This window comes from Tyto alba, unplaced genomic scaffold (genome assembly GCF_018691265.1).
Source record: "Tyto alba isolate M040663 unplaced genomic scaffold, T.alba_DEE_v4.0 Super-Scaffold_40, whole genome shotgun sequence".
Taxonomy (NCBI): Eukaryota; Metazoa; Chordata; class Aves; order Strigiformes; family Tytonidae; genus Tyto; species Tyto alba.
Genome location: NW_024881316.1, coordinates 21397285 through 21411883, shown reverse-complemented (window position 1 = coordinate 21411883; position 14599 = coordinate 21397285). Strand labels below are relative to the sequence as shown.

General features: G+C 35.5%; 1 protein-coding gene across 1 annotated transcript in view; it reads right to left on the bottom strand.

Moving 5' to 3' along the window:
- Window positions 1-14599, bottom strand: part of EYS (eyes shut homolog) — a 1055438-nt gene that overhangs the window by 505133 nt on the left and 535706 nt on the right. The window contains exon 30 of the mRNA XM_033002767.2: window positions 589-788. Within this exon, the coding sequence (XP_032858658.1) occupies window positions 589-788 (200 nt within the window). The remainder of the gene's footprint in view (window positions 1-588; window positions 789-14599) is intronic.

Genomic DNA, 14599 nt, shown 5'->3' with positions numbered 1-14599 from the left:
TCTCACTGTCCTACTCTTAGTGTTGTTAGTGTCCATAATAAATGTATGTTCTTTTTTTTCTTCCCCTAACGAGTCTGCCTTTTGCGCGTGACCATAAAGGGTGATTGTTCCCCATCCCAGTCCTATCTCGAACCCCAAGCCTGGCTCTCTGTCCCTTCATATTGCTGGAAGAGAAGGGAGAGAGAGTGGCTGAGTGGTGGTTGGCTACCAACCAGGTTCAAGCCACGACACTATATGTCTGTGTACACATACTCCACAAACTACTTGTCATAAAATTAATTTTCAGAGAGTATAAAACACAGGAGTACATACATATCCATAAACTTAACAATTATAAATTTGTTAGGGTTGGTTTATGTTAGAAATTTTCACATATAATTTTATGAAGAGCTCTAGAAGATAAGTTTCTAGATAAAAGGTCCTGATGTTAAACAGTGAATGTTTTAAGGTAACAATATTTTTGAGCACTAGATTGAGCATCAAATCCAACTGAGTTCACATACTGCACATAGTAACAACACTGCCCTGAAACCTTAGCAAATCAATGTGTATTAACTAAAGCAGTTATATGACAGTTTTCATACTAACCTGCAATGAAAAGTTCTTCCAGGTCCATCAACACATACACCTCCATTGTAACAGAGAACTGAATTCAGTGTAGGCTCACTGCAAACATCAACATCAACTTCACAGAACCTGCCAGTGTACCCACTCAGGCAAGTACAAACAAATGCATTGACTGCGTCTTGACAAGAACCTCCGTTAATGCAGGGAGCAGATTGACATTCCTGAGGAGACAAATAATAATACATTGACTATACAACTTTAAAACACATTACTTATTCATACCAAGTGCAAGTGACTGAATCTGGAGATTAGAAAAAAAAAGTGTTGAACTTTTTTCATTGTCTGATAAACAAAAATCTTAAATTTGGAGCATTTTCTGTTTATATAAAAAGCCTTTGATTACAACTCATATTCTTGAAACTATGCTTGTTCCTACTAATTGATCTTGGAGAAATGCAAATATATTTTTATATAAGCAGGCTTACAGCCATAAGACTGTGCTTCTCACTCATGATTCTTATATTAAAATTTTAAAGCATGTGCTTGAGACATAGTTTATCCAATTATTCTTTCTGTGTTTTTATAGTAGGGTCTATTTCAGTGAAAAAAAAAACACATTAGTAAGATAATTCTGGACAGAATAAAAAATTACTTATATTAACCAATGCACACAAGTCTTCTATCAGTATTTCCTGAGAAATGTTTTCTTATTATCAATTAATGCATAATATTTCAAATAGAAACATGTAGAAATGTTTGTATTCTCATAATAACATTTTCCTCTGATAAATCTAATAAGAAAGTCATCAAATTCAAACCATGTAAAATAGAAGCAAATTAATGTTTTTCCAGAATTACAGGACAGTTTACTTAGTGTTATTGCCAGTGACAAAATGTGGGTTTGCCCTTGAGCACAGAAACCTAGTTTTTGTCTATATCCCAAAGGAGTTTTATTTTGCTGCTGCCACCCAAACAGTGTAGCTAAGTCCAGTATTTTAAATTTATTTTCATGCTCCTGTAACTTTAGAAGGTCTAATTCTCTAAGGATATCCAAGGCCACTCAGATTTCCTGCAGGTACTACAGTAACTTTGACAGAATGTAAATTCAGATATCCACGGGGAATTGTGAGAAAACAACTTATTTTTCCTATAAGCTCTCCAGCTGGGTGTATATAGGATGATTTATTAGTGAGCATTACATAAACTAATTGAATTATACATCCCACAGGAAGATGGGGATAGTTCTACAGACTGCCAAAAGTCCTGTGTCTAGGTTCTAGAAGTAGTATTTTGTTTATTAATTACATATCTTGTTGGCAAACATAAGTGTTCTTTGTTTATTAAAAATTCTCAATTAATAGTTCCAACTTTCTGGCTTTTTTTCCATTCCAGTAACTTCTATTTTCTAGTGTTCTTAATTTGTATTCACTTGTATCCATCTCTACCACTTCTGTATTTACAGCTTTGCTCACTAGCAGAATAAATTAAAAATCTATCAATTAATGGATCAATTTTTTATCTAATTATAATTCAACAGATAAATTCAAAAAACATCAAAATCATTAAAGTAACTAGAAACAAGTTCAAAGCTCAGACGAAATGTTCACAGCTTTGGCTGCAAAATTAATTTTCATTTTCTTCTATGGAATATATCATTCTTGTAAAGTTTTACAAAACTGCTTACAGTAATTATTTTTTACAGTAACATAAAACCCAGACAGTTTGTAGGAAAGAAATCACACTTAAAACTTTCCAGTATATTTTGATGTACCTGCAGTTAAAAGTTCATCTTTAGACTTGCAAAAAAACAGGGTACACTCTGTTACCAGATAAGTGCTAGTCTGCACTGTTCTTAACTCAGGCAAGAAAATTGTTTCAGTGAACAGATACACAACTATGCTAAAACGACACAGATAACTTTACTCCAGAGTAGGTGAGCTACCACACTACCACTAAATGATGTAATTTGTAGTCTAAGAGAACAAGAACATTTGATGGCACACTGAAATTGGAACACAGCTGTGATCTAGCCCTGCCTATCTTGGATCCTACCAGAGACTGACAGTCCAGGCCTGAAGCCCAAAAGTAATTTGACTTTAATTTCCTAGTGAAATCAAAGGGGAATAACCTTCTCCCGGAACTGCTCATGGTTTTAGATTATTAATGTTTCAGATGCCATTCTTACTTATGATGGTCTTAATTCCTTCCCCTATTCCCTGCTATTTCCTCACCCCAAATCACACCAAAGCATTGTCTTCTTAATTGTATCAGCATGATAGATTAAAATACTTGCTAAAAAAACAAAACAACAGCAACAAAAACAGGCCAAAGAAAACTCTTTTTAATGTTTTTTGAAAGCTGGTTTTCTAATTTGTTTCTATGTGCAGTATCACTTACTCCAAGATGAAATCTGCATGTATAGAGTAAGTACTTCAAAACATTACAATATTTATTGTTATTATGACTTTGTGTAACTTCTACTAACAATTTGCCAGCAATGAATGATTACAAAAAAAAAAAAAAACAAAACAAACACCAACCAACCAACCAACCAACCAACCAACCAACCAACCAAAAAACAAACAGAAAACTCCCACAAAGAATAAAATAGCAAAATGAAACTCCCACCAAAAATCACGATATTATTTTCAGGTCCTTGTTGGAGTTCTCAGAAAAAATATTCCATTTAGAAACCAGAAAAACTGCTAAGATCTCCAGGTACTATCAAGCAGTCGTAACACTGAAAGACTGAGGGGCAGTAACAGTGGAAACTTTTGTTTTACTTTTTTGCTTGATTCCTCAGAACTTTCTAGAAACAGTGAGCATTCTTTTTCTCTCAGATGGCTGTATTTCTTTCAAGCAATACTTTCATTTTTAGTCTCTGAAAACACAGAAAATCTCATCCTTTGGCTGGGGCCTCTTCGGTTCACTCGGGATGTGAACAGGAGGCATAAAGCTTTCCTGTTACTTCAGCACTGTATGGACTCTGTGTGTGAACAACTCCAAATTCACAATCAGCCTGGCCTCATAGGCCTGTTGCACTGTTGCCCAAGCAGTAACACACTATTCCAGGCCTTGCAGATTACTTTCTTTAAGAAAAGAAATTGAGATAATTCAGGTATTGCTCTGGTGCAATCTGTTAAAATAGTTTTATGTGGCAAAGCTTTGCTTAGAGGAGGGGGCTGCAGGGCTGCCTCTGTGAGGGAAGGGCAGGGCTGCTCCATGTCAGATACAACTGGTTCCAGCATGCTCCAATCGACCCACTGCAGGGCACTATTCAGCCCCACAGCCACAGTGGTGGTGCTTCTGTGAAAGTGTACTTAAGAAAGAGTAAAAAACATTGTGCATCAAGGTATTAGAGAGAGGAGTGAGGAAAAAGTATGAAAAACAGCCCTGCAGATATAAAGGCCAGAGAAGGAGTGGGAAGTCGTTCTCCAGGCAATCTCCACCAGAGATTCTCCTGAAGCCCCTGAAGAAGACCACTGTGAAACAGGTTGGCACCTTCCAGACCATGGAGGACCACAGTGGAGCAGATATCCACAGTACCACTTGTGTGAACACCACACCAGCACATGTAGATATGACCCAAAGGAAGCTGCAGCCCTTGGAGAACCCACACTGGACCAAGCTCCTGCCAGGAGCTACAGCCCATGAAGAGTATCCTGGCATTTTTGGAGGACAGTGTTTTAGTTTTTCACTAACAGTAAACTAATCTTCCCCAAGTTCAGTCTGTCTTGTCCATTACAGTAATTGTTGACCATGACCAACCTCCCTGTCCTTATCTTGACCCATAAGGTTTTATTCTCATTTCCTCCCCATGTTCTGATGAGGAGGGGGACTGCAAGAGCACCTGGGTGGATGTCTGTAAACCAGTCAAAGTTAACTCACCACACCTGTTTATTTATAGGCCATGCAACTTTCTTTTCTGTCATATCAGGGGAAGTAACCTGTCTAAACTGAGCTGTATTGCCTAGCTTTTTCTGTGGCCATCAGTGCTTTCTATCTTTTCCATTTGGACTTTCTAGTTTGTTCCCTTCACAGGAAGCTTCAGTCAAATCAGGGCTGCAGCCGTTCATCTCCAAGGAAACCAGAAGGTCAGAAGAGCTTCTCCTCAGGCCTCATCTTGTCAGGTTTTTCCTGCTCTAAAGGGGTTTGTTCCTTCCACTGTAACCAAAAAAAGAGGCCCCTTATTAACTTCAGTTTGGGTGCCCTGCTCATCCCTCACACATCATCACATCTGTAAATGATGTCCAGTATTTGCACTTTACAACATACCAATACTTCCCTTCCCAGCTTACCTTTTAAAACATGTACAGCTTCAATAGACTCACTTATAAATAAATGAAATTATTTAACAAAATAGAAATTATACAATTGTGATTATTGTATAGATTTCTTATCAACTTTTCATTTCACTAACCTGACACAATATACTCATCAAAAAACCTTTGAGTTTTTTTACATCTGATCTCCTTAGAGTAAAGCAAGAGGGCTTTCCCTTCAGTAGTTTTTTTTTTTTTTTTTTTTTTTTCTGAGTCTGTTTTTTCTGTGAAGCATACACTTTTCCCATTTTCATCTAACAAGGAATCCTTTGAGTTTATGTGTTGTTAACAGGCAATGACCTTCAAAAAGATTTAGAAGTTATAATGGACAAGCTATCAACAGGAATTCCCATTACAATGCTAAGGAAAAAAATTGTTAATGCCATCCTTAAGTCTTCAGAGAGGGGAACTGTGTCTTACACTTAGACAGGTGATTATTCCTCTTTTTATGGCTAGGAGAAACTGAAATATTGTGCCAAGTTCTAGAATCTGTTTATTATAAAGGATGTCAAAAAACTGAGAATATAAAATGATTTAGGTACTAGATAAAATGCTTCACAGTAAGCTAAGTCTAAGGAAAATAACACTTAACAGAATTTTTAAGATAGAAATTTTTTTCAGAAACATTATTACATCATATATCTTATTTTCACATGGTACTGCTGAAAACATAAATTATATGGGTTAAAAATTATTAGACAAATTCATGGAGTACAGGTCTGTTTCTAGCTATTAAAAAGCAATAATCAGTGTGAGTTCTTTGCTATAAGAAGTTCCAGAACTCTTGATGGCTCCATGAGTGTTCCTAGGTTTAGTTTATCACCAAGAAATGTGAGAGAGAGATAAATAATGGCAGTGTACAGTTATTTTCACAAGAAATATTATATATTTAGGAGCCTTTTAATTCACAGAGAAAGTCAGCACGAAACCAACTACATGGATACCCAAATCCAGATTGATCCAGCTAGAGATAAGGTCAAACTTAACTATTGAGAGTCAGCCACTGTAAAACTGTCAAAAGTAGCTGACAGTCCACCTTCTAACGTTTTTAAATAAGGACTGGATATATCTCTAAAACAAATGATTTAGGCAAACATAGGTTAAATACAAGTATTAGTTTCTATGGGGCTGTAAATGAGAGGAATATACAGACATCTGACAGAAGAAAAGGATGGTGATTTTCTGATTTTATTTTTACTAAATTATTGTTATGGTACTTATAAGTCCTCATTGATTTTCTTAGCATAGCAAGACAATTTAAAAGTCAAGACAAAAAAGTGAAAGACTATTAAGATTTCTAGTTATGCAACTCTTTTAAGGGTAGGTGTAAAGAATCCTTAGTTCAAACAATGAAAAACAAGATCCGCTACAGTTACTAGAGAACAAAAATTTATTATTTCTTGTTCTATTAATTTCATGGTGTAGTAAATGTAGTAGGAAGGGGATGACAGTCCCTTAAGAGAGACTACCTGGCATGACACAGTCCACTGGTTCTGCTAGTAGGAAATTGTTCTGAAACCTGGACTCTAACAACTAACCTAGTTTGCTCAAGGCATACAGACTGCTTATCCTAGTCTGTGGGTCCATATTGACATTTGTCTTTGGAAGTGAGGTCAATCTACCTAAGAAATACCATCTTTTTATCTATCACATTATATAATTTCCAAAGTTACAATCCATATCTTGAAATAATTATGGGAGAACACATTTTAGGAAATTGATAAAAATAGTGAAAATCCACTGTTTTTCCAAATAATGTGTCAGTTCAGTGTTGTTTCTTAAAATAAAATCTAGAAGTGCATTTTAGAAGTTAGGATTTTTTTTCTCTTTTTTTCCATCGAAAGGACTATTTTTCATTAATTCTCCTTGGAAACTCTGATTAGAAATATAAAAATTATTTCTAACAACACTTCAAAATATATTTTAATAAAAGAGATTCAAGGCAAAAATTTTGTGATGATAGATGTATTTTTATTTAAGCAAAGTTTTGCTTTGTAGAAAAAAAGATAATTATAAAATGGACTAATTCTGAACATAACTAACTCATATAAATTCACTATGAGGGAAAAGAAGTCTACCAGAAATATACATAAGCTATTTACAAATCTATCTTTTGACATAATTGTATGTATGTGGTTCATTATACAGTCTAATTTCCTGTGAATACTTATGATATAAAGCCATGAGTACCATTTGCTGTTTGATTTCTTTGTAGACAACTATGAAGTGATTAATTGCAAGGGAAGACTTGAAGCAGTAAAAGGTAGTGGCACTGAACATCAATTCAGGGAGTGGAAGCAAGCATCCTAGTATTTGTGAGAAAACTGGATTCCCAGTGAAAGTCACTGACTTGTAGAAGGTAGAACCAAACAGAGGTTTAAAACTTGAATTTTATGGAGTTGAAAAGAAAGAAATAAGAAAGGAATCCATAGATAAATACTGCATCACAAAAGAAAGATGCTTTCGAGAGTTGTGTTTCCAGTCATTTAATGATAAGACTGAGAGCAAATTTATTCTCAGGTTAAAAGGGGAGGTTTTTGTGATAAAAAAGAGCCATGTGGTTAAGGGTTTGGATTAGAATAAATAAATTTAAAAAAAAAAAAAAAAGACAGAAAGGAAAACAATGCTCTAAATAAATGCTTTAGAAAATAATGTGTTAAACAAGGTTTTGTACTTACAAATTATGGTATGCATATGGTTTTTAATGCACCCTGAATCTAGATTTAAAGAAAAAATATCTAAATTTACTCACAGGAAATGTACAATTTCATGGTTTAATATGATTTCATAGTTATGCAAAATAGCCATGGTTCAGTACATTATTCGTAAACTATGTGTATGCATTTCAGTTTCTTTCAAAGATATTTTACTACAGATTAATTTATCATGCCTGCAACCATCTGATGAAATTACAACTGCTATTAAGAGACCAAAAGGCCCAGGTTTCTTTTGCTAAATTTAAAATAGTCCTTAGTATAAACTATGGCTTGCTAAGCTATAGACTTTTTCATTCACATGGGAGTTCGAAGTTCACTATTACTTTGGGATAAATCTCAATAGTATTTCGACCATGTAAAAGTCTGAAGTTTACATTAAGAATTAAGATGAATGCTCCAGATGCCTACTTCTATTTTATGTTTAACAAAACTATAAATGAAGTGTACTTTTGTAACCAGTAAAATTATTGCTCTATTTTTTTAAAAACTTTTTGTTAATATTATCATATATTCATATTAGTTAACTATTAACTTCACAAAGATTTATCATTTGTTGGAATAAATATATATACAACATTTTGTGGAATGAACTAAGAAAATTTATTTCCATATTTCAGAAAGTTGGTTTTATCCAACATCATTCAATTCAAAATTAGTTCAAAATAATTTACTTTAAAATTTTTGATTATGGACATAAGAAGAGAAAAATAATAAAAATAAAGCTACTTTTTAGACAATAATACAGAACAGGAACATACTGAATCAAACAAGTGATCCATCTGGCCCAATAATCTGTCTACAGTAGTGGCGAAGAGAAAACCACTTTAGGAAAATTATGTGAACTTTGCCACTTTCTACAGTCTATGTCCCATGCATCTTCCCAGCAAGCAGAACTGTCTAATCAGACATGATAAACAGTACTTCCCTGACTAGTTCATTTATCATTCATTTATGGACCTGTTGTTCATGACTTGCCTAATTTTTCTGAACCCACTATGAGACCATCTACCTCCTCAGCCTTCTGTGGCAGCAAATTCTAGAGGTTCTCTGCTTCCTGTGAAAGTACTTTTATTTCTTCCAAATGTTTCTCTGATTATTTTCATAATGTCCCTCCAATCCTTTTACTACAGAATCTGGTGAAGAATTTTTCCATTTAAGTTTATCTAACACCGTCATAGTTTTCTAAACCTTAATGACATTCCCCCCAGCTTTTTACTTCTTCAAAAGGAACAGTTTCAGACATTTAAATCTGTCCTTACAAGTAAATTATTCAATTCATATTATTCCTGTTGCCTTCTAGCTTCTCTAACTCTACTGCAACCTCCTTGAGATGCAAGGTCCAGAACTGTGCACAGTATCCGATATGTGAGCCCACTCAGGCTTTATATAGCAGTGAAATCATGCTCTCCATCTTGTTTTCTGTACTCTTCCAGATCATGTCCAGCATTTGTTTTTGTTTTGTTTTGTTTTGTTTTGTTTTGTTTTGTTTTGTTTTGTTTTGTTTTGTTTTGTTTTGTTTTGTTTTTTTCATATTCTGCCCTGTGACTGCATATTGAGACAATGATTTCAGAGACCTGGCAATGATTGCTCCAAATCTTCTTTCTTCAGTTGTAACTGACAGTTCTGAATTCAACTCTAGGTTAAATATTAGGCTATTTTTCCATTAATTATGATTTTACACTGAAGCTTATCTGCCACCTTTTCACTCTTTCCATTTTGTGAGGTCCTTCTGGCATTCCTCAAATACAGAGAATTCACTGAACTTCTTTTTCTATGACTTTTCCTCTCTGAGTGCCCATTTTCCACTCTAGCCATCAAGCAATCCCACCAATTCCCTACCTGACTTCTTGGTTTTGATAGATGTGAAGAGATTTTTACAAGTTAGAGTATACTTTACAAGGCACTTTTCAATTTGTGTTTTAGCTTTTTGAACTTTCTGTCAACATCTGTGTTTTATGGACTTTGTTTTATTCCCACATGGGCAAGCTTTTCATTTGTTAAAATGCTAATTTTTCCCTGTGACAGCCATAAGTTTCTTCCTTAAGTCATTACAGGGCTTTGGACCAGTTTGTGTTCTTGAATTGTGGCACACATTTTACCTGAGCTTTTAACATATTATTTGTTTAATTGCCCCTAGTCTACTTGTAAATTTCCTATGGTTTTCACTTGGTCCTCTTAAGTTAGTTGACAATGTGCCTCATTTTTGCATAGTTTCCTTTCCTGAAATTGAATGTCTATCTGTTGGATTTATTTGGCATGTTCCATCATGCTACATAAACCTAGCTGTATTATAGTCACTAATAGACATAATCTCTGTCATTAACACTTCTTGATCCAGATGCTGGTCTTTCCAGAGGTATGCTGAACGTTAATCATGCTTGGATTTTACATTCTGTCATTCTTAAATAGTGCTTTTCTATACTTGTCAGTATTTCCCAAGCATCTAGTTTAAATATTCCCCTACAGCCACTTTAATTATCATTCAATAGCCTGGTTTCATGATGATAAATGTTCAATCCATTGTCGTACAGGTTCCTCCAATTTCAAAAGGTTTTCTGTTTTCAAAGGCATTTGAACTGCTTAAATTGTTTATATCAGCATATCACACATATACTGGGGCTGAATCTCTGCCTCTCAGGTCTTATGTAGAACTGGCAGTCTTTCAGTGCAAGCTAGATACATGACCTAGACTTCATTTTTCTGCCCAGCTGCATTTAGAACCTGAAGAACATGCTTCCTCCTTTACTGTTTATCAGCACAGGTCACAATTAATGGCTCCTTTCTAGTACACTGAAGTAATGTTTCTAGAGATATTGTGAGATCCACTATCTTTCCAGATGATGTCATAAAGCCAGTTACCTATGTACCTAATAACTGAATAGTCCTTTTTTTTAAAATACTCATAAGTTCCTTGATGCAAGAGCATACTGTGATACCAATTATAGGCTTTTCTTATGTAAGAGATCAGAAGTTTGTCTATCAGTGAAAGGTCATCAGAGGCCTTACCATTTTGGAGGTGAAGCTCCTCTGCAACATTCTTGTAGGTCTCATCCATTTCTCTACTTCTCCAATTCTTATCCTCTTTTTTTTTTTTTTTTTTTTTTTTTATTATTACTTCTCCATTTAATAGAATCTCCAATTCAGTCACTCTTACTTAAAATAAACTTATTACCTCAGGGCCAGGAGGTCCTTGAAGTATTGCACACACTTGAAATTGTCCCATGGGCAGGTAATGACAGATATTGTGCTTTGCAGAATAAAGTGGGTATCTCCCTCTCCTGCTCTTAGATTTATCTACCTACATTTTGAGCATAAATTACATTATTTTTTGGAAGTTTACATTAGCTTACCTTCTTTCAAGAAACTACTTACCTTACTCAACCTTCTTTAAACAAGTTACCAATAGATAAAAACACTTGAGAGTGTAAAGTAGTCCCACACAGGCATAAACAAGAGCATCCAGATCACCTGAGGTTCTTCGTATGTATGTTCACTGATGTTTGACAGGCACATATATGCTACACATATACAGAAAGAATTCTAGGGAGGGGATTCTCCTCTCTAGCTTACATATTACAGTCCATTAAGACCCGGTCATCACAGTCAGTGGAGTCCAGACTCACTAATGAAATGCAAATGTCCATTTCAAAAACAGCTGAACAGCTCTGCAGATCTCACTGAATATTCACCACATTTTCATTTACTATAGTAAGTGCATAGGCAACCAGCTTTCAAAAGATACCTCAAGCTAGGCAAGCTGAATCCTACTGTTCTTCCCAATCAAATCACAGATAATTATATGGCTGTCAAGTCTCATGTATTTTGTGCAATCTGGCAAATCCTGCTGAATAATCGCTTATTTGCTTGGACTAGCAGAATACTGTTCTCTGACTCCAGATGTGCATCAACTGTGGTGCCTTTGTGTAGAAAATTAGTTGTTTTTCCTGATTTCCCCCTTGTTTCCATCTTTTATGAAAATAGAGAGGAAATATCAGTAAAGTCAGACAAAATAAATAATCCTAGGATGCAGTCTGATCACAGCTTTCTATCAGATAAACGCAGAAGCACCAACAAGTTGAATATCCTCTAGTGTAAAGACTCAAAACATTTTTTACTCTCTTTTATGACAACATGAGACAGTCTTAGCCGAGCATGGAAGAAGCACAACTGCTAATGACTTCTCATTGGTCACAGCAAAAAAACAAAAAGCCAATGTAAGTAAGAAATGTCTATTACTAACCATAATTACTATTACTGACCATATTAGCCATCTATGTTTACCTATATCAGACAGAAAAGATGAATTTTCAGTTATATATATTAATCTTAAAATTTCAAAATTATGTAAATTTCAAAGGAAATGATGAGTATTGCAACTCATTAATACAGCACATATAATATTTCACTCTTTCTTGAATGAAATCCATAAATGTAAACACAGTGAAAACTGTAGTAGATAGGGAAGTTTCAATATCCACACTCCACATTAGATATACAAAAGTTATAGGCTATACCTATAAAGATATAAAATGATTATTGTTTTTGCGAAAGTGTTAAACAACCTGAGAAAGTCTTGAAGTTTATTTTCTTGTAAGCTGTATTGCAACACATGTAAAGGATGAAAAAATCCAAGATGAAAAATCAAAAAAATCCAGGTATATCTAGTTAAATATATTTACACATATATATATATTCTATTTTTAAATTGATTATTTGAATCGGCTTAGTTGCTCACCTTGTCTGGCTGGGCAATGCCCACATAGCTACTCTCTACCCTCCCTCCTCAACAGGACAAGGGAAGAAAATAAGATGACAAAGCTCATGGGTTGATAAAGACAGAAAATTCACTTATAAATTTCTGTCACAGGCAAAACAGAATCAACTGGGTGAAAATTAATTTAAGTTATTGCCAATTAGAAATAGATTTTTGGACAGTGAGAAACAAAGACAAATCTTAAAACCACTACCCCTTCCTGCTTCTTCCCAGGCTCAACTTCACACCTCCCTTCTCAACACTTTTCCCTCCTCCTTTCACCCTGAGCAGTGCAGGGTGGGTGGGGAAGAGGTGTTGCTGTCAGTTGGTAACAATTCCTTGCTGCTCCTTCCTTCTCACACTCTTCCCCTGCTCCCGTGTGGGTCCCCTCCACAGGGTGCAGTCCTGACGGTGAGGCTTCTTGTGCACAGGCTCCTCTCCACAGGCTGGAGATCCTTCCCAGAGCTTAGTTCTGTGTGTACGCGCCATGAGCTGCAGTTCTTTCAGGGCATATCTGCATGCTGCAGCGTGGGGTCCCCCGTGGACTGCAGGGTGGATATCTGCCCTGGCATGGTCTTCTGCATGGACTACAGAGAAATACCTGCCCTATCATTGTTCTCTCCAGGGACCGCAGAGGAATCTCTGATCCGGCATCTGGAGCACCTCCTCCCCCTTCTTCTTCACTGACCTTGGTGTCTGCCAAGTTGTTTTTTACACATTTTTTCCTCACTCCTCTCTCTTCTGGGCAGCATTTTTTACCCTTTCTTAGGTATGTTCCCACATAGGTGCCACCATCTTGGGTGAGGGGCTCAGCTGTGTCCTGCTGTGGGTCTGCTGGAGATGATTAGAACAGGCTGTGTCCAGCACAGGCAGCACAGAGGCCACTCCTGTAGCCTCCACCTCTAAACAAAATCTTGGCACCTACTCCGAAAGCAGTTGCATAAACCATAATACAAATAAATGTATCTTCAAATTAATAAAAAATTAAAATATATTTATCTGGATTAATTCCTGATTTTTTTTTTAAAACAAAGGAACTGGTTGATGTTAATCTAGAGCAAAACAATTATTGTGCATGAGCGTACTATGACTATCCAGATGTACACACCCCTACACAGTCAAAAAGCCTTGTTAATCACTAGAAGACTTGCATAGACACGATATATGTCTGAGCAGGATGAATGCAGTGTTAGAGCCTTAAAAAATATGACATCTGCAGCATAATCTAATCTGGGAATCATATTGCATGCAAATAGAATGAACATCAGAAAATGAAGCCATCACTCTGACAGACTTATCTGTCAAATGTATATGTATATTGTTTCTTTCTATGAATTTCTATTCTATGCATTTTGAAACACCTTAGTATGAAATGTGGTTATCTTTTGAATATGACTTTATGCAGTTGTCTACAGGTCATTTAATCTCTCATTCTCTTAAAATGGAGGAAAGTGTAAATCATGGCTGTTGCTAGAGAAAATACTACCCAAGGGTATTCTGTATTAGTGTTGGCAACAGCTGATAATCATACAGATTTGCAACACCATATCATGATGTGCACTCTGTTGAGCTGAATTACTTATTTTCTGACTTTTTCTTTCTGTGAAGGAAATTGGAAGATAATATTCCACCTAGATTTACTCCTCGTGTGAGACTGTCATGCACTTTCAACAGAAAAGTTGTGGCCCATACTTCCTTTATGTAATATGAGGTATTTTTAGTTACCTAGTAGTTTTAGTTATATATAAAAATTCATTAAAGTACCCAACATGCATACATAAGTGGAAAAGAAGTTTGGATAACATTTTGGAATGTGTTTTTGACAATTCAGAAGCACAATAATAGAAGCTAGATAGCTCAAAGGGAGGCAGATCTCATGCCAGACTTTCTCATGAGAACAAATATATTTAAAAGGATAATATCCCAAGTCTGATTAAAGTCTGTTTGGCACAAAATCTGAAAAAGTCTAAGCCAACTCAACACTCTTCCCAAAATGTGGCCAACACTGTAAGAACTGTTCATTGTTATGTCAGATGTAGTCATTTTCTACAAGTTGGGTTGCTGACCATGAGAATCTTCATGGCACAGACTTGCATGTACAAATGCCTTCTTACACACAGTCATTATCCATGATAATGCAAAAATATTCTTGAATTTGGGCGAAGGAAGTGGGCAGTGTATTTTATATGCCATGGTTTTATATCATTGAATTCTACAAATTACATAGATTTTGAAATTTT